The sequence below is a fragment of the Camelina sativa genome, chromosome 17, assembly GCF_030686135.1.
Source record: "Camelina sativa cultivar CO46 ecotype springtype chromosome 17, ASM3068613v1".
In the NCBI taxonomy this organism is placed as follows: domain Eukaryota; kingdom Viridiplantae; phylum Streptophyta; class Magnoliopsida; order Brassicales; family Brassicaceae; genus Camelina; species Camelina sativa.
This window is the reverse complement of record NC_141896.1, coordinates 27608527-27633412: the sequence shown is the minus strand read 5'-3', so window position 1 is coordinate 27633412 and position 24886 is coordinate 27608527. Positions and strand designations below refer to the sequence as shown.

Here is a 24886-nt window from a genome sequence, read left to right as displayed (position 1 = left end):
TCAGGAGAGCCAATTGGGAATCAAATTGTTTACAAAAGTAATAGCATGCGGTTGAGCACGAACTTGTCGTGCCAAACGATCCGCAAGTACATTATCCTTCCTAGAAATCAAGGTCAAAGAGAAGCTCGAGAACTCTGCCATGTCCACCTTGATGTCATCAAGATACGTTGAGAAGGCTGGCAAGTCGGAAGAAGAATACACCATCTTCACCAAATCTGAACAGTCTGAATAGAAAGCCACTTCCAAAAAATCATGGCCTATCATACATCGCATAGCCCAAACAAAAGTTTCGACTTCAGCATGGAGAGGGGATAAACTACGTCGGAAATTAGAAGTGCCCATAAGCTGAGAGGACCGCTGAGACAGTCGACAGACCCATCCCGCACCATCAAACCTATATGTATCCTTCCACGACCCATCAACAAAACAACGGAAACCCGTGAAGACTGAAGGGAGCGTAGCCCTCCCCATCCCCGGCCCAGGAACAGGGCGTGGACACACAGAGAAAATCTCGTCCTCCTCACCCTGAGCCGCTGACCAGGCCTGTGCTTCGCTTGCCGCTAACCGTGCCACTTCATCCGGCCATTCATCTTCATTCTCAAAAACCTTTTTGCATTCCGAGCTTTCCAAATGTACCATACAATCCAAGGGAAAGCGGAGACCTGAGATCCTTATCGAATATGTCTTTTTTTGCTAAAATCTTATGGATTTACCATTTTTGAATATTTAAAAATTTCATATTTATGATTTTTTTGGTGCTAAAATATATACTTTATAATAAATACTACATTTTAAGAACAAATGGAACCGATTGAACCCAAAATAACGTATTAATCATATATTTTTGTAGCCTAAAGTAGCAAATCTATAAAATCTTAGACAAGATGACAAAATTAATAAATGTCATAAAGAAAAATACAAATGTATCCAATCCTAATAATACAAGTAGTAGCTCACAATATTATTACTTTCAGTTCCTTCCTTTTACTCTAATTCTCTTCTCTGTCCAATTATTTTTTTAAAATATTTTCTTTCTTCTCAAATCATCCCAATCACTCACTCACTAATTAGTCAGTCTTAGAGGGGGTATTGAATTTGACATTCTAAAGGATTTTAGAGTATTCTTAAAATCCTTTGTTATTCAATTGAGGATTTTTAAAAATCTTCTGAAATCCTATGTTATTCAACTTAAGATTTATGTAAAATCCTTTAAAATAATACAAAATCTCTTGTTATTCAATTAGTAATTTTTAAAACCTACTTCAAATCTCTTGTTATTCAATATATCCCAACTTTTTAAAAACTTCCTACTTTGTATGATTTTAAGAGACTTTCTTTTATTTTTTAGTTGAAAAGTATGACAATCAAAATCATACCTATAGAGGTGGAATTTTGAAAGATTTCAGAGAAAAAAAAAGACTGAAGATCCAAAAACCCCCGCCAATCATCAGCCACATTCTCCACCGGTCTCAGCCTGAGCCGTCGAGTTTTCTGGGTTTGCTGCAGCATCACCAGAGGCAGAGTAAATACTGCTTGGCTCTGAGAAACTGGAATCTTCTGACTTCAGAAACTGCAGAAACCACTTCAGTGTTGCAAGACGAACTTCATATGATTGATCAGATAAACAACGAAGGAGCCTTTCGTTAAGGTGAGGACAATCTGAAGCTTCAGGAACTTTCTGCAATCGTGTAGATTTGGTCTTTGAATAATCTGGAAAACTTCCGCTGCTTCATTAGATAGTTGAAATATGCAACCAAAATAAGATACAACTGCTTGTTCTCTACGCTCAACGATTGAAGGGTCATAATAGGAGAAACCATAAGAAGCATATGTATCCAGGCAATATGTAGACAGATCCAGATGTAATTTGTAGATGTCCTTTAGATTTTTGCTTTCAGAGCTTGTCCTTTCAATAATTTGCATATGATCAAGCACTCTCAAAAACGATGTACAGAGGATCAAGCCCATCCATGTGCATTTTGAAAGGACATTGATCAGTTTTCCAATAATATGATCCTTCTTAGAGTCATCAGTGAGGCCTTTACGATTTGTATCTAGGAGATTACCAAGTTGCAACAAAATTCCATGAAGATAATTAATGGAACCACCTTCGGCCACATTAGAAGGCAATTTGGAGCAGAACACTTTGGAGTTTCTCATTGGAAACAAGACCTACTAGAGCACGTGATGCCAAAACACGAACACGAAGATTGCTTTGAGTAGAGCATTTCATTATAAAGGGCATGAAAACAAACGGGTCCAGGTTATTTCTAGTTTCACTTGCAATGGGTGAAGGTTTAAACCTAGATAAAATAATAAGAATGGGCTATAAACTCGGATGGACAAAATTTGGTATTGTGTTGTAAAATATTTTAAAATCATTCAAAGTTTAATAGTCAAATCTCATCTAATATATTAAAGGAGAAGTCGAGAGAGCTCACAACCAATCTCACAAAAATTGACCTCCTTTGCCCTTAATGAAAAATACCCTTATAAATATTTCAAACAAGCTTTTACTCTCTATTTAGGTTGCTGAAACGCACCATATTCATCCTCAGACTTAAGATTACTAATTTGCGATTAATAAGATTCAAAACTGGACAATTATACCCTTTTCTAAGTTTTAATTTTTTTAAATAAATTAAAAAACGAAAATTAAAAAAAAAAAACGAAATTTGTTTACAGAATCGAAAATCTAATATATTTACGCAATATCTCTCTTTAAAAAAATAGAAGATAAATATTACAATATATTACGAATATTTGTTTAAAGAAAATTTTTATTTTTTAAAATATTAAAATGGTAAAGATAATTATGACGATTTTCCTTCTAAGCTATATATATAGACGCTCAGCCAAAACAGTAGAAATCGGATTCAATAAGCTGAACATATAGTTTTGAGAGTATAATTTTTCTTTTGTATTATTTTGGTTCTAATGAATCAACTTTACTATTGTATGATTTTGATTTTTTTTTTTTCATGTTGATGTACTATCCATATGCTTTGGTGCTTTGCATAATTAAATTTTATGCTGCTATAATTTTTAATTATTATGTTGAATCATATCAAAAATTTTACTCATTTTGTTCTGTTTGATTGTGTTTTAGGTGTACTTGCCATGGACCATGGATGTTTTTTTTGTATATCAAAAACAAGATTGGACGAACAAGTTGATGAAGCAAGCAAAAATAATCAATTCGGTAAATTATTATTAATAATTGTGTGTTTTTTTAAGTGGTGATTGTTATTCAATTTTATTCTCTTGGCTAAACATGATCATATTTTTATTCGATGATTTTTTATTCTACAAGCAAATGAGCAAATACAACTTTTCACAATTTTATATGATTCATCAGATTCTAATTTTTATGCTTTTTTTGTAGTGGTTGTTTGGAAAGCAAGATCAAGCAATCATAGACTTTGTATGTGGTTTCTCCATCTGTTTAAACATATATATTGTATTATTTTCTATATTTTTTTTTGTAGTTTAGTAATTTGAAAAACTTTTATATGTAACCTAATACATATTTTTTTTTTGTTTCAGTTGAATTTATGGATGATCATTGATCATAATTGTGGATCTACAAAACTGAACATAATAAAATTCATATATTAATTTTTGCTAATCTGAATCTTTAATTTTTTAAAATAATATTGTTGCTAATGTTTTTTTTGTAATGATTATAGTTGCAGAAAATTATGATGGATTCTGTTTATAACAAATATATGGTAATTTTCTAAGAACTTGGATTTCGTTCTGTTTACAAATACATTTAAACTAGAATTCTATTTATATGTAACCTATTATATAATTTTTTTTTTGTTTCAGTTGAATTCATGGATGATCATTGATCATAATTGTGGATCTACAAAATTGAATATAATGAAATTCAGGTATTAATTTTTGATAACCCGAATCCTTAATTTTTTAAAATAATATTATTGCTAATATTTTTTGTAATGATTATAGTTGGACAAAAACTATGGTGGATTCTATTCATAAAAAAATATGGTAATTTCTTAAAAAAATTGATTTCTTTCCATTTACAAATAGATTAAATATTTCTTCATAAATATTTGTGATTAATATTTATTATTCCTCTTAAAAATAGAAAGAAGAAGGAAGAAATATTAATTGGATTCAGGACTTTATATCTTCAGGTTTTTCAAGAAAGAAAGAGATTAAGGAAGATTAGGAAAAGCTTTTTTAACAATTTACAATTATTATTTATTTGAAATTGCTTTAGATGGATAAATAATCTATATTACAAATTGTAAATTTCGCATTTAGTTTAATAAAAAAAATCTAAAATCTAAATTTTATATCTTATTTAAAATTTAAAAGTAATAGAAAATAAATACTAGAATATATTGCAAATATTTCTCTGAGAATATTCCTGTTTTTAAAATTATTAAATTTCTAAAGATCTTTTGTTTCACTTATAAAATTATTTTTCATTTAAACACGAAAAATACAGTGTTTCCTGTTAAAGTTTTAGTTAATGTTTGTGTCCTTCGATTGGTTATGTTATATGTGTGTCGGAGCACCATTTTGGTTAATGGTTTTTTTATTCGACTATACATACAAGGGCATACAATTACAAGTTAACCAATTGAAGCAAACTACTCTGCAAGTTTTGTATGAACAAAAAAAAGTTAGAAGAATTAGTAATTTTAGAAATATCACCATTTATGTAAATATTTGCTAACGTCTGTATATTTTTATTATTTTACATTTGTAATTTGGAAAATAAAAATTGAAAGTTGACAAATTTTAACAAAATATTATTTAAGATAGAACCTATATAAAGTAACATTTATTACGTATATGTATATAAATATATATTTATAGAAATATCACCATTTATGTAAATATTTGCTAACGCCTGTATATTTTTATTATTTTACATTCGTAATTTAGAAAATAAAACTTGAAAGTTGACAAATTTTAACAAAATATTATTTAATATAGAACCTATTTAAAGTAACATTTATTACGTATATGTATATAAATATATATTTATATATATATATATATAAAGTACATTCATTACAATATCACCAAGCAATCAAAATTTCAATGCGTAACTGATTTAACGAGGAACAAACAAGTTCCAAATTAAATGGGATTTTTAATACGTAAGGTTGAAGTTGATAAAAGAAACACAAATCAAGCTAAGTTGCAGTTTTGACCCAAAATAAAAATAAAATCAAGCTAAGTTGCGGTCATATTATAAATATGTTGGAATGTGGTGGATACGGATTACAAATTTCGTTCCGATATATATCGGAAAAAAGGCATAGTCACATGTGCACAGCAAATTAATGTATTATACTAAAGTAAAAGAAAATAAATACTGTACAAAATGTTGCAAATATTTCTTTGAGAATATTTCTGTTTTTAAAATTATTAAATTTCTACAGACCTTTTATTTTTTACTCTAATTTTTTTTAAACAAAAATTAAAAAATAGAAATCAAATATTCAATAATAAAATCTTTTGTAAATATTTGTTTCAAGAATTTATATTTTCTAAAATGTTAAACTTCTATAGATAACTATAACGGTTTGATTTGGATTGAAGGAACTGAAAATCTCGTGAGGATATACCACAAACATCCATTTAATTTGAAGATATGACACATTTTTGTGATCTCGACAAAATCTCATAGGGTTGCTGTAAATCTCTGGAAAAACCATGTTATTCCGGCTGAATATTCTATCACCAAAAGGAATAACAAAGATTCTAAATAAGACAAAAGTTCATGACAATTAATATGTATATGAGTAATTTTAACAAATTATTTTCTTTCACTTTTAAAAATAAAATGTTTAAAAAAACGAATTATTATTTTTTAAACTAAAATTAGAAAATCTTAGAAATAAAATAATCTTATCCCATTTTAAATTATTAAAAAATGGAAAATAAATGGAGGGTTTTCAAAAATACCCCTTTTTCTATGTCACTTTTAAAAATTACCATTTGATGGTGTCCATTTTCAAAAATACCCCATTTTAGTATATAAAATGACAAAATTATAAACCCTAAACTCCAAATACTAAACCCTATCCCTTAAAAACTATACCCTAAATGTGTAAATTGGGAACCCAAACCAAAAAAAAACAAATTCTATAAATTAATTTAACATAGGGAAATTGTGTAAAAGATGACAAAAGTGAAAATATTCAAAAAGTGACTTTTTGAAAATGGTATGCCAAAAAGGGCATTTCTAACAAATTCTCAAAATGAATACTATTTTTGAAGATTAAATTATAGCTTCTCTTTTAGTTAATTCTTTTCTATTTACATTTTTGTTGGAATCCTTTTTAGCCCTATAATTAATTTACTTTTTATTTTGTTAAGTTGAACTATTATTTAAAAATATATTTGCCTACACAAATTTATAAAAGAATTGAATTAGTGTTATATTTGACCACAAAAAGTTTAGCCAATAATTGTTTTTAAAATGTTTTTGCCCGCACAAGTCAAATTGTTATTTTGTTAATTGAATGTAATTTATTTTTTCGCAAACAAAACTATAAAGAAGTGTTTAACTTTACTGTTGTAGGTCTAATGTTGACACATGTTCAGATAAAAAATATATGTTTAACTGAAATAGAACTGATGTTGCGATCGAATAGGACGTCTCTTACGGCCGTTGAGAAAATTCCTAAACCAGATAATAGTATGATGAACACATGTGTAAATAGGCTTATCGCAGATAAGAGAATATATAAGCCTCATAAACAACAAGAATTGTACAATGAGTTGTTACCTATGCTAACTGAGGAGCAAAGACGTGTTTATGAAGAAATCATTCACTCTGTGAATCACGACAAAGGTGGTATGTTTGTTGTTCATGGATTTGGTGGTAGTAGGAAAACTTTCTTGTGGACAATTCTTGGTGCTGATATAAGGTCTAAAGGTAATATTGTTCTGAATGTTGCTTCAAGTGGTATAGCTGCTTTACTTTTGGAAGGTGGTAGAACGGCTCATTCAATATTTGGTATTCCAATCAATCTTAATGAATATTCTGTGTGTACGATCGATGCCGAATCTGATCTTGCTGACTTAATTAGAGAAGCAAAGCTCATAATATGGGACAAGGCTCCAATGATGAACAAGCTTTGTTACGAAACTTTGGATAGGAGTTTGCGAGATATCATGAGGTGTGTGACATATTCTACATGTTATTACAGAAAGAGGAAGAGTAGCGACAGTTTTAGCATCTATCAACTCATCTGTTCTTTGGAATAGTTGTAAGGTTCTTAAACTTACCGAAAATTTGAGACTTGGCAAGGCACATAATAGTATGGATGCGGGTGCTCTCGCCACTTTTTCAAAGTGGCTTTTTGATATTGGGGATGACAAAATCAACGAAACAAATAGTAGAGATGTGGAGATAGAAATTCCGGATGATTTATTAATGAATACAAGTGGAAATTCTATTCAAGCAATAGTTACAAAAATCTAAGGTGAAATTTTTTGCAAGCAGAACTGATCCAAAGTTCTTTAGGGAAAGAGCTATTCTAAGTCCAAGAAATGGTGATGTTGATAAGATAAATCAATTTATGCTTAGCAAGCTACCAGGTATACAAAATAAATAGGATATGGAATATGGATATTGAAGTAATAATTTTTAAAAATACTAATATTAAATACATATTGATGTAGTATTTTTCTATCAATTAAATTATCAATCTACAATTTGCATTAATCAACTCACTAAGAATATACAAAGATGCTTAATCTATTCTTAAACAGGAAAATGTTCTTTTGTAACAATCATAACTAACAAACTGATTCAAAGAAAGAAAACAAGACAATTCAAACAATGCAAACTCAAAGAAACATAACACAACTAGCAACAAACTTTAAATCAAGATTAAACAAGTGAACCTTAGGCAAGGTAATTGACTTGGGAGATAGCTAACCAATCCTAGATGTCTAAGCAACAATCAAGAACAATCCTATGGCTAAGAACACTTATGCAAATCAATTCATTTCCATGATAGAGATTCCTATGCTAATCAAGTGATAATCAACTATTTCCAAAGGCAATCACAAGGCAAGCATGCATTAAGAACAAGTCTAAATACAACTAAGCACCATAATCATTAATTTCCATTGGCTAGGAATACAAAGCTCTTGATTAATTTGGTTCGGGAATTTCATCAAACACCTTATGGGCATGAAAATCCTAATGTCTAGATTCAAGCATGATCAAGGCTATCTAGCATTATTAACACTAATCAAGATAGGAAACACATAAATAAAGCCTTAGACATCAAAGATCAATCATCTATCTCCTTAATCTACCTAGCCCAAAGTTTTAAGGATCTACTCACTCATCATCATGATCACACAAAGGAAAGAGTTTGATCTTTGTGAAATCATAATAAGAGATTTAAAGGAGAAATTGCTATTAAAAACTTAGAAGTACTCAATCATTCAACAAACCAAGAGTAGATAAGCTTAAGAACCCTAAGTGGCTGCTAAACAGAATATAAGATAAAGGATAAAAGGGAGCCGGGTCAATCCAGTTCAAACCGGTTTAAACCCGGATCAAAACTAAAACAAGTGCGGAGCCTGGCGGCTCCGCGCGGGCAGGGTTTGGCCGATGGAAGGTGGCCGATGGCTTCACGCAGGCAAGGTTTGGCCGATGGGGGTGGCCAATGGGAGGTGGCCGATGGCTTCACGCGGGCATGGTTTGGCCATGGGAGGTGGCCGCTGGCTTCACGTGGAAAAGGTTTGGCCGCGGGAGGTGGCTGCTGATTGTGGCGATCAAGTGCGTCTCCTGTTCCATCAGCTTTTGTTTGGCTATTGGTCTTGACCGCTTTCTTCACGCGGGCAAGGTTTGGCTGATGGGAGGTGGCCGATGGCTTCACGCAGGCATGGTTTGGCCGCGGGAGGTGGCCGCTGGCTTCACGCGGAAAAGGTTTGGCAGCGGGAGGTGGCCGCTGATGGTGGCGATCAAGTGCGTCTCCTTCGGCTTTTGTATTGCTGCTGGTCTTGACCGCTTGCTTCATGCGGGCAAGGTTTGGCTGATAGGAGGTGGCCGATGGCTTCACGCAGGCATGGTTTGGCCGCGGGAGGTGGCAGCTGGCTTCACGCGGGCAAGGTTTGGCCGATGGGGGTGGCCGATGGGAGGTAGCCGATGGCTTCACGCGGGCATGGTTTGGCCGCGAGAGGTGGCCGCTGGCTTCACGTGGAAAAGGTTTGGCCGCGAGAGGTGGCCGCTGATGGTGGCGATCAAGTGCGTCTCCTGTTCCATCAGCTTTTGTTTGGCTGCTGGTCTTGACCGCTTGCTTCACGCGGGCAAGGTTTGGCTGATGGGAGGTGGCCGATGGCTTCACGCTGGCATGGTTTGGCCGCGGGAGGTGGCCACTGGCTTCACGCGGAAAAGGTTTGGCCGCAGGAGGGCCGCTGATGGTGGCGATCAAGTGCGTCTCCTTCGGCTTTTGTTTGGCTGCTGGTCTTGACCGCTTGCTTCATACAGGCAAGGTTTGGCTGATGGGAGGTGGCCGATGGCTTCACGCAGGCATGGTTTTGCCGCGGGAGGTGGCCGCTGGCTTCACGTGGAAAAGGTTTGGCCGCGGGAGGTGGCCGCTGATGGTGGCGATCAAGTGCGTCTCCTGTTCCATCAGCTTTTGTTTGGCTGCTGGTCTTGACCGCTTGCTTCACGCGGGCAAGGTTTGGCTGATGGGAGGTGGCCGATGGCTTCACGCAGGCATGGTTTGGCCGCGGAAGGTGGCCGCTGGCTTCACGCGGAAAAGGTTTGGCCGCGGGAGGGCCGCTGATGGTGGCGATCAAGTGCGTCTCCTTCGGCTTTTGTTTGGCTGCTGGTCTTGACTGCTTGCTTCATACAGGCAAGGTTTGGCTGATGGGAGGTGGCCGATGGCTTCACGCAGGCATGGTTTTGCCGCGGGAGGTGGCCGCTGGCTTCACGCGGAAAAGGTTTGGCTGCGGGAGGTGGCTGCTGATGGTGGAGATCAAGTGCGTCTCCTTCGGCTTTTGTTTGGCTGATGGTCTTGACCGCTTGCTTCATGCGGGCAAAGTTTGGCTGATGGGAGGTGGTTGATGGCTTCACGCAGGCATGGTTTGGCCGCGGGAGGTGGCCGCTGGCTTCACGCGGGCAAGGTTTGGCCGATGGGGGGTGGCTGATGGGAGGTGGCCGATGGCTTCACGCGGGCATGGTTTGGCCGCGGGAGGTGGCCGCTGGCTTCACGTGGAAAAGGTTTGGCCGCGGGAGGTGGCCGCTGATGGTGGCGATCAAGTGCGTCTCATGTTCCATCAGCTTTTGTTTGGCTGCTGGTCTTGACCGCTTGCTTCACGCGGGCAAGGTTTGGCTGATGGGAGGTGGCCGATGGCTTCACGCAAGCATGGTTTGGCCGCGGGAGGTGGCCGCTGGCTTCACGCGGAAAAGGTTTGGCCGCGGGAGGGCCGCTGATGGTGGCGATCAAGTGCGTCTCCTTCGGCTTTTGTTTGGCTGCTGGTCTTGACCGCTTGCTTCATGCGGGCAAGGTTTGGCTGATGGGAGGTGGCCGATGGCTTCACGCAGGCATGGTTTGGCCGCGGGAGGTGGCCGCTGGCTTCACGCGGAAAAGGTTTGGCCGCGGGAGGTGGCCGCTGATGGTGGCGATCAAGTGCGTCTCCTGTTCCATCGGCTTGTGTTTGGCTGCTGGTCTTGACCGCTTGCTTCACTCGGCCACCGTTTGGCCGATGGTCTTGGCCGCTGATGGTGGTGATCAAGTGCCTCTTCTCCAGTTCACTCTTCTTTGCTTCTTTGCATCAAAACAAGTCCAAATGCTCCAAATGTGATGATATTACTCTAAGAACCTGAGAGGTAGCACACTATATGCATATGCTCCTAAAACAACCTAGAATGACAAGATTATGCAACAAAACTAACCAAAAACAAAGCTTAAAACCCAACAAAAAACAAGATATCACATATCTAAAATTCCTTCTTTATTTTTTTATTTACTGGTGAGGAGAGACGATATCTTAACTTTGATAGTATTGAAACGTCAGATAAAAGTGCTCATGATAATATGATCTACACTTAGGATTTCCTAAACAATATACAAGTTTCTGGATTGTCAAGCCATGCTTTAACGTTGAAAATAGGAGCACATGTCATGTTGCTAAGGAATATAGACCCTAAGGGAGGTTTGAGTAACGGTACGAGGTTAATTATTACTCAGATGACCAATCATATAATCGAAGCAAGAGTCGTGACAGGAAAAAAGGTTGGTGATAAAGTACTTATCTCTAGGATGTATGTTAGTCCACCTGATGCAAAGTTTCCCTTTCGTATGAGGTGACGAAAGTTTTCTGTTACTGTGGAGTTTGCAATTACTATAAACAAAAGTCAAGGTCAGACGTAGAACATGTTGGATTGTTTCTACCGAAACCGGTTTTCACACATGGACAGATTTATGTTGCCTTCTCTCGAGTCACAACCAGAAAATGCTTAAAGGTATTAATTACAGATAAATATGGGAAATGCCAGAATAAAACACTTAATGTTGTTTTCGAAGAGGTATTTGAGACTGTATAATTATGGTTTGTAGTTGGATAATTGTTTTGGATATTTAGACTTGAATTATATTTCTTCTCTTAAATAAAGTAATTTTTAATATCTTTAATACTACCTCTATTTAATAGTCAGATATAGACTTTCACATTGGAAAAAACCATTTCCTAATTTTGACTTATTTTATATTATAAAATAAAAGATAAATACATTGTAGATGGTCTAAGAACATTTTATTAAAAAAATTCACATGATTATATTTTATTTGGTTTCACCAATGTTGTTTATAAACATATAATTATTAGCTGTGTCATAAAATGTATATATAATTTTACATCAGATTTATTAACTACAAACTTTATCTTTAATCTGTAATTATATATATAATAATAAATATTAAAAAATATTTAATAGTCAAACAAAAGGTGAGACACTAAAACGATTAAGAGGCAACATTTAATCGTGACTGTTTGTATTTTTACAAATCTGGAATCCCCTTTTCGTTTTCGATAACAGAGAAGAAACAGGAAAAACCCTAATTGGAGAAAATCATGAGATTCGATTAGCGCCAAGGTCAAGGTCTAATTGATCTTCTTCCCGAAAGAACTAATTGGCGTATACACGCCAAGGTCTTACATTCTTGGAGTATCAGCGAGTTCTTTACAAAAAGAGTACTGCTTCTTGTGGATGTAGAGGTTAGTAACGTTAATTGAACATCATTCTTACTTAAAGTTCATTTTTTAACAATTCTTATATATACGACTTCCTACACAATTGTTATTAAACTGTGAAGAGTAACACAATCAAAACTACTTTTTTACCAAATACACTCGCTAAACACCAGAAATATATCGACGATGTTGAATGGTATGATATTAGAAATTTTAAAGTAATCAATCCAACCATGAATGAGAGGAATACTCATCATCCTTATCAAGTTAAATTCACGGACGATACCACTATGACGCTGGTCCAACAATTGAGTCCAAAGAATTACTTTTGATTCGAGTATTTGGATGATATATATCATGGAAAAATAAATCATCCCATCTCTTTCGGTAAGTGTTTCGTTAATTAATTTAATATTGATATGGTACAATATGTGAGTATAGTTAATTGTAACTTTGTGTTCGGGAATCTAGAATATTTATAGGATTTGTTGTAACTTTGCGTATTGGTCCCTCCCTTAGAAAAGTATGAATTAAACTTTTACCAAATATAGATTTGCAACACTTTGGAAAGCTAAATTCTGTTTTTTTCCCAAATTAGTTGTCTGTGAGTGTATAGTAGATGTGGAAGATAAAAGAAGACCTGAGAGTGCCAATAATAGTAATGATGTTCTCACGTTGTTGAATGGCAGGTAAAAGACATTTACTCTACCTTTAGGACAGTTACGTTTTAAAGTTGTCTCTATTAAGATTTTTTATTAATTTGATAAACATGTAGGAATGAAACTGTGAAATGTCGTGTCAAAAACAACTACACTTCTGAATTCATGTCTAAATGGCAATCAAACGGGTGCCATCTCATATACAAATCCAAACCTTTTTTTTGTATAATGCGGTTTGTGAAACTCGGAGAATATGAAGGCGTGTAACATAAAATAGTTCTGATATAATCATCATAAGATAACCAATATATTAATTTTAAACTGCAAATGCTTATAAAACCACAGTTCGAAGGACTGGAGAATCACCAGGCTATGTAAGATTTGATTATGTAAAAATAACTTTATACACTTTATATATGATTATGTATGATGTTAAAATAATTTTGTTTCATACACTTTATATATTTACAAGTCTGAGTTTGCTGGACGTTATTACATAAACCATGTGATGGAGCATCAAAGTGAGAGCCCAGGGACTCAGTCATAAAGAATGGACTCAGAAATAAAGATACAGTGGCTTAATTAACTTTTTGTATATGCAAACTTTAGTATAATTTTGAATGTTTATAGTACCAAATACAATGGTCTAAATAGAAGTACATTTATGGGTTGCTTAAAATATTATTTTAATAGTCTAAACGAAATTACATATTATATTATCCCAAATTATTATATCCAGGTAATTAAAATTGACCGTAACAATTGTATTTGGCTCATTTAAAATTTTGTTACGGTCAATTTGGGCTTAAACTTTGAAAATAGCCTTTAAAATTTCAATTAAACTTTAAAAATAGACTTTAAAATTTCAATTTATATTTTGCATATGTAGAGTAATACTATAAACATTTTATTAACTATTCATTTTATTATTTTAAAAAGTGAAAATAATAATATTTAATATGAAACTTTTAAAAAAATATATATTTGAACATACGAACTACTATAAAAATTAAAAAAAATTAAACAGGTTTTTAAAATAGAATAAAAATTTGATTCAACATTATGAAGAATTAAATTAGTTTTTCTTTTCTATTCAGTTCTTGCCCGCACAAGCGTGCGGGTAACTCTCCTAGTAGAATTATATTTCATTTTTTTTTCATAAAATAGAAAAACACTGTTAAAGGAAAAACACTTGGAAGTAAGCAAAAATCCACTTACAGAAAAAAAAAGACGACGCATTAAAGTAGAAAACGTTAACGTCCAAAAACAAAAGATAAGATAAATTTTTTAAAAAATACCACGAAACATCCAAAAGCCCAGTGGGCTATAAAGGCCCATGCTCGTTTTAGACAATACCAAAAAACCTGATCTAAGAGCAAAGCTCCTTTAGAAAAATCGACAAAGGAATATCGTTTTTTTTTTTTTTCTTCTTACTCTCGTAATTAAAAAGAAATCTAAGAACTTGTGATCGATAGCTTCTTCATCCATGGATTTCCTTGACAATCTCTTCTTCTTCCTCGTACGTCCGCTTCTGGCCATCTCATTCGTCGTCTGCTTCATCGCTCTTTGTACTCTCTCTCTCTCTCCTAAAACTTTCAAGTAGTTGACCTTTAGGGCTTTGAGAAGATGAAGTATTTGAATTTTGACTTTTTTGTCTTTTCTATTTTGCAGGGTGGTTTCTGGCATGGAAGCTTGTACTGAGCCATGTTCCTTTGGTTCAAGAGATCTTTGGCTTGAGGAAGAAAACTATTAAACCCAAACCTGAATCACGCGGTCGAATCTCCAAATTCTACAAAAGTATCAGTTCTCAGAATCCTGTTCCCATATGGTATTATAAAATTAGACTTCACTCTTCAATTTTTATTGAATCCTTAAGATATGTGAATTCCTCTTATTTTAAACTAATTTTTTTCTTAGAGATTGTGAATTTCCGGAACTTCCAAAACAAAATGACCAAGTAAGGGATTCAATGCCTACAATACAACAATCCGAGGGAAGATTCAAGTTAAAAAAAAAAGCTTCTTAGACGTTTTAAGAGATGATTGATGTTGACTCTTTTTGATGGGATGTGTGCAATGTAATGTGCATTTTGTATAGTGGAGTATTTCAAGCACAAAAATCTTACTTGGATACAAGTCTTCATATGATTCTAAATTGTTGCGAGAGAGAAGATACTTTGAACAAATGATGTTTTCACCAACATACTACAACAAAGAAATCAAAGCTATGAATCCAAACCATGGCCAACCAAGTTGTATAACATAATCTCAGCAGCCAAAGAACTTTCCCATTCTGACATAAGCTGCGTTTTTCTTATCCCCTTGATAGGTGAATAAAAAATGGACTGACACTGAAAATTATACCCAACATCAAGACTCAAGCAGAAGGTGTTATCTCCTCAGGAGCAGCTGAAGGAGTCTTCTTGTTGGCGGGGTCCTAAAGAAACTTTAACCTTTGCTGGTCTCAGAACACGATCTCCTAGAAGAAATCCCCGGTTCAGCTCCTCGGTTATTACCCCTGCTTTAACCGTCTCAGATTCTTCTCGTGATATAGCCTCGTGCAACTACAACAATAAAGAGTTATTGATAAGTCACTCAAAATCCCAAAACAACAAACATTATACGCTCATCTGAAAACAACACCCTTTTAAGTATCCAGCCGCTTTATCACTCACTGGCAACCAAAGATCACATAACTATGAGTTGTGTAAACAACCCAATTAATTTCTTCATTATCATCACTCGCTAGTACAAAAGAATCATGTAGCCAAGATGTGAATACAAAGCCTTGTACTTCATTTGGCAGGCTCAATCACTAACTCTGTTACCAATTTCCAGTAGGTTCTAATAGAACCGTTCTATGGCTACCTCCTACAGTAGATAAGAGCCTTCCTAGTGATGCAACAAAGAGCTGCTTCTTCGTTTTAATTGCGAAGTTACTGAACTGATTCATCTGTGCTAGTGAGTAATATAGCCTTGTGCAACAACAGCAACAAAGAGTAGTATTTTAACCACTCAAGACCACCCAAATACAACAAAAAATATTCCTCTTATCATCACTTACTAGCACCGAAGAATCATGTAACGAAATAGCTAACGTAAACCCTTGTACTAAAACACAATGACTGACTCCTGTTACCAATTCCAAGTAGGTTTCTATGATGATAAGAGCACACTATTAGTGATGCAACATTATTCTATTCAAAAAAAGCTTTCAACTTACCAAAGGATCAAAGGGCTTCCCAACAGTTGCAATAGCAGCAACACGAAGATGTCTCAAAACCTCAACGAACTGCCTATAGATCCCCTGATAACTCGTATCGATCTTCTTCTCCTTATCGGTATCAACTTGAACCTGAAGCTTAGCTTTCTCGAAACTATCAATAATTGGTAAAAGACTCTTCATAATCTGAACTTTGGCATTAGACTCTGTACTAAGCCTATCCTTATCAAGCTTCTTCCTTGTATTCTCAAAATCAGCAGTTAATCGGATTTTCATCTCTTTCTCTGAAGCTATCTTCATTGACAATGACAAAACCTTGTGATCCATTTTGTTCTTCTCCTTCTCGATTTTACAAAGCATGGTTTCGATTTCTGAGACTGAGGTTTCGTCTCCATTAAAGAGAGCTTCTTTATAAACCCCAATTAGGGTTTTCACATCTGTTGGGTACTTTGAATTCGCTTCTTCACTGTTACTACTAGTCTACGAATCATAAAGATAACAGATTCCCAAATGAGAAGAAAGCTAATGAATTTCAAAAATCAAAGAAGAACTAAAATGGAGAAGAAGAAGAACTTACAGAAGAAGAAGCTTGGTGTTGGTGAGCAGAGACAGATGCTACGTAGCTGCTTCGATTGTTTGGATACAAGATTGGGAATCTTCGATTGGGTTTCGAATTCATTGGAGATGGTGAAGGTTTGCCATGGAAATGAAGGTTTCGTAGGGGAAGTGTTCTCCTTAAAGAAGAAGAAGAAGCAGATAAGGTGAAGCAAGGAGAAATTGAAGGATCAATTACGAAAGAAATCGCCATTATCGGATTGTTGAGATGTGAGCTCTGCACCGGTCAAGACAAAGGTTCACTTCATACAATTCTTTTTTTTTCTTTCTTCCTTACCAAAATTAATAGATACAAATACATACCTATATTAACATTTTTTAAATACATTTTATTTTATGTCCTTTAAATTTTACTTATTTTATTTTTTATAACATTAACTTCTACAACAATTCTATAAATAACATTGTAGAGAAACTCAAATACTAAACTTTCTTAAATTAACCAACATTTGTTACATTTATTGCCATAAAATCTTAACAACATCTATACATTCCAATTTTTCCAAAAACAACTCTACCTATTAAAGTTTTAACCCATTAAATCTTAAAACTATTTTATTGGATGCTGGAATCTCTCAAATTAAAATGATATACAACAGATTTTTCATAATAAAAGTTTACAATATCCATAATTATATTAACATTAATAAATTTCCTAAACCAAAAATCCAATTATAAAATGTCACAATAAATATGTTGAAAACCCCCATATAATTTGGTTTATTTTTTATTTTCTGAGGAATTAGTAAAAAAATTAAAATTCTATTAATTATCATAAACTATATATATTGACATGGAAAAATTATAAACTATAAAAATATGCTAATTTGGTAAAACAATTAACATAATTAAACTTGATAAAAAAAACTTATTTTGATTATCTTTTATTACGCAAAAACTTATTTTGATTTTGGTGAGACGGGTTGGCATTAATCCCATATAGGGAGTTAAGTGGAATTGTTTTTTTTAAACACTTTTAGATGTGTACCAGGTGAAAAATGTATTACTAAACTATACATACACCACACGGGTTAAAACCTTGAAAACACTACAAAAATCCTATACTTTGAATACTTATAACAAATACCTGTAAAATTTTATATTTTTAAAAATTAATAAAACAATAATAAAATAACAAATAAATACAATATAATTTTAAAATTAAAAATATTGTCCCGCGGTGTACCGCAGGTTAAATCCTAGTATATATTACAAATAAGTGTCATTTGTAAACTCTACTCTTCCCAACATTTAAGATTTGGTTGAAAAAAAAAATTACTCCTCACCGATTTTTTTTTTGTTTTTTCAACAAAAAAACCAGCTCATACGAGCCAATTAGGTGAAAAATAATTTACATACAAAACATGCTGTGGAAATATACGCACCTGACATGCTAAAGAATCCGCAGTGACATTAGCATTTCTGGAAATAAGAGATCATGAAGCTTGAACAAGACAATCCGCCTTTAAGTTTAATGCACGTGGAATCTGAGTAATGGAGAAGAGTGTGAACGACTCCTTGAGCACACTGAAATCCTCCAATTAGTTGGAAAAAGCTGGCCAATCTTCAGGGGTATCGACCATCGCAATGAGCTCAACATAATCCGTCTTGAAGCGCTGAAAAACTAGTCCTCCATAAAGAATAATTTTCATGGCCCACATCAAAGCGTCTAACTCATAGTGAAGAGGAGATAAACTCTGTCGAAGACACTTAACTTCTAACAATATGGTATGCTCCGTGTCATTACAATACCACAATCCCAGTCCTAAGTGAACAATTGTTGCTTTCCAAGAACCATCAATCTGACAACGAGGCAAAAGATCATGACCAGCCAAGGATGGGGATGGGTCCGACGATACCTCCGCGATGGAAGAGGCCTCCTCCCAAGCTGATTTATCACTTAATAACCTGGTTAAAAATATCATTTGGATCGACAAAATTGGCTACTAAGAACCCTGAATAACAAAATTCAAAACGAAATTTCTCTCTCTTTCTCTCAAAATCATGAACAATGTTTCTGGATCTTCGAGCTGTTTGACAAATGTCCGCAAAAGAGGAAGAGTTGTTTGTGTACCTAAGAGATGTTGGTGTCGAGAAACAATTGTGGCCAAAAATTTGAAATCCGAGCATAATCCCTATAGAAGATACTTTTGTTGTGGGTATGCAGTTGTTTACAAGGTAATAAGAAGTTGAAGTTAGTTTTTGGCTTATGAATGTTGATAAGGTAGTTTTCTATAACCAAATCAATTGTCTATGCTCTAGCTTATGAATGACAATCACATTTTCAAGTGGGTCGATGAGGCTTTATTGGATGAGGTAGAGACAATGAAAGAGTTCTTTTTCAGAGACAATGAAGGTTGAGAAGAAGATGCAAATGGAGGTTGAGAAGAAGATGGAAATGGAGCTTGAGAAAGTACTATTTGAGAGGATTGAAGATGTTAAAGCTGAATTCAAATCCCGGATAAATAGGATGATAATTGTTTTAGTATTAGGTTGTATGATGATAATTGCTCTAGTGAAGCTAATATGATGAGATTCCATTGTTGTTTTCTATGCTTGGTTAATGTGAATGGATCAGTTTTATGAGACAAAATATTTTAAAAGAAGAGAATATGTTCTTAAAAAGGTTCAAAAGAGACCATTCATGTTCGAAAGAGACCATAGATACATCCGAAACCGAGTTAATAAGATTCAAAAGAGAGACCATACATAGACCATACTAAGACAAAACAACATTCATGTTCTCAAACTGGTTTTATACGACAAAAAAAAAAATGCAGGGCAATCCTACTTGTGCTTCTTCTCCATCCCACATTACTTCTCTTGGGTCAGACAACCTTGAGAAGATTTGACTTGAGTCCTATCCTACAATGTTAATCAAATATTAGAATCAACCCTTGAAACAAAGAACCAGCCATCACATTAGAAAGAATAAATAACCTGTGTTGTATTCTTCTGATGGTACCTACAGTTATGATCAGCTGCACTACAAATCCCACAATGCATGATTCTTTTCTTTTGTTTTGGTTGCTTCTTGGTAGGTGACTCATTAACACATTTTCTTCCTCTTCTTGTCTACCTTTTTATTTTTCGGCTTTGGTGGTGGATACACACTTTCACCTCCAGTGGAAGGTCAACAGCGTGGACCTCTTTGTGGAACAATCTCGTCCGTGTAATTCTCCTTCCACTTAAAAGTTCGAAACCATTCACACACGTAGTCTTCAGCTTCCAATGTCTTCTTGAGTATCAGTCCATAAGCATGTTCGCAGGGGATCCACATATCTGAAACTTCATGCAGGTACAAGTTCTGGTATTCAAATAGACTATGTGTTTGTCATATCCCAGGTAAACTTCATACGCTCCATTTTTGCTGGGATATACAAAGCAATCAGAAGCTGCCTTATGCTTTTCAGCCAAGAAACGTTTCACATATGGAGTGCATATCCCTAACGCATACACGAAAACATATTAAACCTTCAGAAAATACATATAAATGAAACATAAAAGAAGTGCAGTGTTACTAACCTTCGTGTGAATAAAAAAAAAAAACAGACCGTTTAGCAATCTGAACCATGGCAAGCCTTATTACAGCCTCCAACATAGCCACAAATGGTTTCTCTCTTGCGTTGTTGATTGTATTATTGAAGGACTCCACAGAGTTCTTTTCAACATCCTCATAGTAGCTGACAGTCTTGTGGAACGCCCTACACCAAGTCTTTGGTTTAGTCTTCATGACATCTTCATATACTTTACTATCATATGCAAGGATCCTCTCAAATCTCCCTTCATAATGTTTACTATTGTAGCTCCAAGCTAGATCCCAGAGGAGTTTCTTCAATTGCTTCTTATTCGGATGATTCTTCTTTAGGTTACCATAAATGTGCCTAACACATTTTTGATGCTCTATCTTTGGTAACTCTAACTCAACAGCCTTAGAGGGGGGTATTGAACCTAACATTTTAAAAGATTTTAATGTATTCTTAAAATCCTCTGTTATTCAATTGAGAATTTTTAAAAGTCTTATGAAATCCTATGTTATTCAACTAAGATTTTTATAAAATCCTTTAAAATAATTCAGAATCTCTTGTTATTCAATCAATACTTTATAAAACCAACTTAAAATCTCTTGTTATTCAAAATATCACAACTTTTTCTAAGAATGCTAATTTGAATGATTTTAAGAGACTTTTCTTTGCTTTTTAGTTAAAAAATACTCCTCTCAAAATCATACCCTTTGAGGTAGAATTTTAAAGGATTTCATCAAAAAAACAAAACAAATAAACACAATTGTAAAACCACCACCATCTTGGTAAACTTTCTCCGCAGGTCAACTCCGGCAACTCTCCGCGGACCATCTCTGTTTGCTCCTCATTTGCTTCTCTCTCTCTCTCTCTCTCTCTCTCTCTCTCTCTCTCTCTCTCTCTCTCTCTCTCTACTATGTTTTGGTTATTGTCTATAAAGAACCATTGAAATATAGGATCACATGGATTTTTTCTTACTTACAACACACACACACAAAATCAGTGCTCCACTTCGTTGTTGACTTGTTCTTTCTTCTCCTCATGTGTCCTTCACCTTCTTCTTCCTTTTGCTTATCTTCTTCGCTTAGCTTCTTCCTCTGTTCTTCATCTCACTTAACCTTCTTTTTATTTCTTGCTTTATTAATAGACCACCATTAAATGTGTTAAAATGCAATGTTCATGCTTCATGGATTAATGAAGTGGGTATGTGTGGTGGTTCTTGGATTTTACGAAATCACAATGGCGATGCAGTTTTTCACGCAAGGGAAGTCTTCTAATCGAATAGCTGCAGAGTTAAGGTGTTTTCTTTGGGCTTTACAAAGTTTGCAAGATTTACACTTGGAGAATATTGAGTTATGGTCTTATTGTGCTGCGGCAATTGAGGCAGTAACGTATCCTCTAAATTGGCCTCGTTATCAGTCTTAACTTGCGAGGATTCATGGTTTACTTCCGGGTTTTCATAAAGTGGTTTTCAAGCTTACGTCACCAAAATCAAATTCAATTGCAAGAGATATTGCTAAAAGTGTTACACGGGATGGACGATTTAGATCCTATCTTGCCATCAGAGGTCCAGGGGGGTTGCATACACGTATAGAAGAGGAAAAACATGGCTGATGTGCTCTCTGGAAATGTTATAGCTATATCGTTGAGTTGTGTTGTTGCTCTCGAGTATAGAGTTTTCTTTTTTTGGTGTTATAAAATATATTAAAATCATTCAAAGTTTACTATAAAATCTCATAGAATCTAATAGAATCTCATAGAATAACATTTTATTTTCCTTTTTTTTTTAATAGAATAACTCTAAAACACACACAAATCTCCTAAAATTTTTCAGAATTCTAAAATTTTAAAATTCTACCAAATCCTAAGAATATCAAGTTTAATACCCCCCTCTTAATCAACATCTGAAACAAGGATAGCATGATTAAAAACGGATCCAATCTTTATCAAAACATAAAACATATCCAAAACACATACCTTTTGCCGATCAGACACCATATTGTAACCATCTCCATCACCTAACTCCAAGTCGACCTTCAGCCTATTCACAAACCATGACCAATTATATGTGTTCTCAACTTGAACAATACACCAAGATATTGGGTAGATAGTGATGTCACTATATTTTACCATATTTATGGCCTTGTTTAGTTCATGTTTTGTATCATATAGAAGTCATTCCTTAGGTTTTATAGCCATTTATGTCCAAATATGCACTTAAGATGTTTAAAAGCATGCATTGCATACATTTGTGCATTTGGAGTATTATTAGGTGTTATGGAGCTCTAAAAGAGTAAGGAAGGACTTGCTGTTATTTCTGGAGCTAAACAAGAGGATTGGAAGTATCAGGAAGGGAAAAGAAGGCACTCGACCATACCACTCGAGCAGGCACACGGTCGAATACATGGTCGGGTTCATAACGAGCTCCTCAAAGATCGATCCGAATGTAGATTTTCCGTTGCGATTCAGCTTCAGCGTCCTTCATAAGAGTTGTAGGACATTGAGTTAAATTTCCACTGCCGGTGATTTCAAGGCAATCGGAGCTGTCATTCAAGAGTTGTACCTGTTTTACTTAACCGATATCATTCTAGATCGAAGACTAGAGTTACTTGATGGACCTACCACTCGACCATGCACTCGACCGAGCACATGGTCGAGCACTTGCAGCCGACCTTCTATTTTGTCTTCTAGCTAAGTAGGGCTACCCCTTCCTCCTATAAAAGGACAATGCACCCTGTGGCCGCCAGAGAGACCCTGTCGACACCTCATAACCTAGTTTTTGCCATTTTTAGCTATTTTTACATTATTGCATCATCTCTTATATTTTCTCTAGATTTTCATAGATTTGTAACCTTCATAACTTTGAATCTATTGAGTATTTTCTTTCACTTCTTTGTATTAAATTGTTCATCTCATCATTATCTATCCATCCATGTCTATATCATCATTTTCTGGGTTTGTGTTCTTCATGATGCTTTTTAGATTTGATTAGTGGCTTAGGATCTTAGAGATGGGATAGGTTGGTAAAGAGTTATGTTTATCTAGATTGTTTAAGCTTGATTGTTTATAGATCCCTTCTAGATTAGATGTGCTCTATGATGTTCTTATACTGAGAGGGTAAGGATAGATCTTAAGCTTCTTAGCATCACACCAATGTCTAAGTTGTTAGATAAGGCTAATACTAGAGATTATTATGAAGCATGCTAAGAGATTAGAAGTTTAATATTATTTTTGACATTGATGATCTGAGTTTATTGCCTGTTTAGTATGGTTTCACCAATGAGAGTTGGGTTAGGATGTTACTAAACTTGATTGCTATTGTCATGAGAATGGATTAGCAAGTATTAGAAGATCATTGTCTAGGGATAGCTTTTATGAAGTTTGTTAAACAATCTGGGTAAGCTTAGCTTGTTACCAACCAATTAACCCCATCTCTAGGACCTATTTGCTCATTGTTTATTACTGCTTTCTCTGTTTAATCGTTTTTCATCGTTTATTTTGCATCTCTGCTCGTTATTTTGCTTTTATTCTTATGTTATGCATCACTCGGCCAAGTGCTCGACCCCCCACTCGACCATGCACTCGACCGAGTGCTAGGTCGAGCTCCTGTTTACTTACTTGTTTATGCATTGTTCTGTTTCATTTCAGTTTGCTCTTAGTTGCATTTGTTAGTAGTTTTCTATTGCTTAGCATAGTTTATTGCACTTGTTCTACTGTTTAATTATGCATTAGTACTGTCTTAAGTTGCTTTAATCTTCTGCATTTACATTTCTTTCATTAGGTTGTTAGAAACAAATCAACTTGATATTTGGCTTAACTTGAATGCATTGATCACATCTTGACTGCTTACATATCACACTCTTTATGGATTGACATCCTTTAAGCTACAACATCATAAGGGTATTGAAACACCTTGCATTCCATCACATCATTTATGCTTATGTCTTTGTTTGCATGTTCTCATACATTCATTGCATAATTAGAGAACCTAGATAAAATCCTTGTTTCAATCGGCGCCGTTGCCATTAGGGTGTTTATATGTTCCAGTCGAGATTTCAATGTTTCAAGATTAAGTTATGTTACATTTTATTCTGTTACTCACCTCTTTGTTTTTCTGGTGTTCTGTTTTGATTCTCAGGTGCCACTCGCAAAGGCACTTGGCCGAGTACCTCAAAGCAAACCGTCGAGTGCGTGTTCGAGCACCTGGTCGAGCACCTGCTCAGAGTCTCAAAAACACAGAAGAAGAGGTGACAATGGAACTCCCACATGAACAGACTGAACCTCAAAGGAGAAGGAAGATTGGTGATAGTGATACTCCCACTACTCATACCCAGAGATATGGGATAGTGCCTCCTCCTATCCACAACACAACCTTCACAATCAAGACTAGTCTGATCTCAATGGTTAAAAGCAGCAGATTTCATGGCATGCCTACTGAGGACCCACTTGCACACCTTGATGAGTTTGATAGGTTCTGTAGCCTTACCAATGTAAATGGAGTTAGTGAGGATGCCTTGAAGCTAAGATTGTTTCCTTTTTCTCTAGGAGATAAAGCCCATCAGTGGGAGAAGACTCTACCTCCTGGAAAAATCACCTCTTGGATTGATTGTAAGAAGGTATTCCTTGCAAAGTTCTTCACTAGCTCAAGAACGTCAC

General features: G+C 35.0%; 2 protein-coding genes and 1 long non-coding RNA gene across 3 annotated transcripts; 1 reads left to right on the top strand and 2 right to left on the bottom strand.

Moving 5' to 3' along the window:
- On the bottom strand, positions 1-639 carry LOC147924372 (uncharacterized). Its single transcript, XM_087496746.1, has one exon. It carries the CDS (start codon positions 637-639, stop codon positions 1-3), a length of 639 nt encoding a protein of 212 aa, XP_087352872.1.
- Positions 640-14243: 13604 nt separating this feature from the next.
- Positions 14244-14991, top strand: LOC104787290 (uncharacterized). The gene is made up of 3 exons (XR_767831.3): positions 14244-14440; positions 14544-14700; positions 14790-14991. It is a non-coding gene; the product is annotated as an uncharacterized LOC104787290 (long non-coding RNA).
- Positions 14992-14997: 6 nt separating this feature from the next.
- LOC104787289 (uncharacterized) lies at positions 14998-17002 on the bottom strand. The gene is given in 4 exon segments (XM_010512829.2): positions 14998-15305; positions 15307-15435; positions 16095-16574; positions 16672-17002. Coding segments are annotated over 4 exon segments (897 nt in total). The 5' UTR covers positions 16903-17002; the 3' UTR covers positions 14998-15248.
- Positions 17003-24886: the final 7884 nt, after the last annotated feature.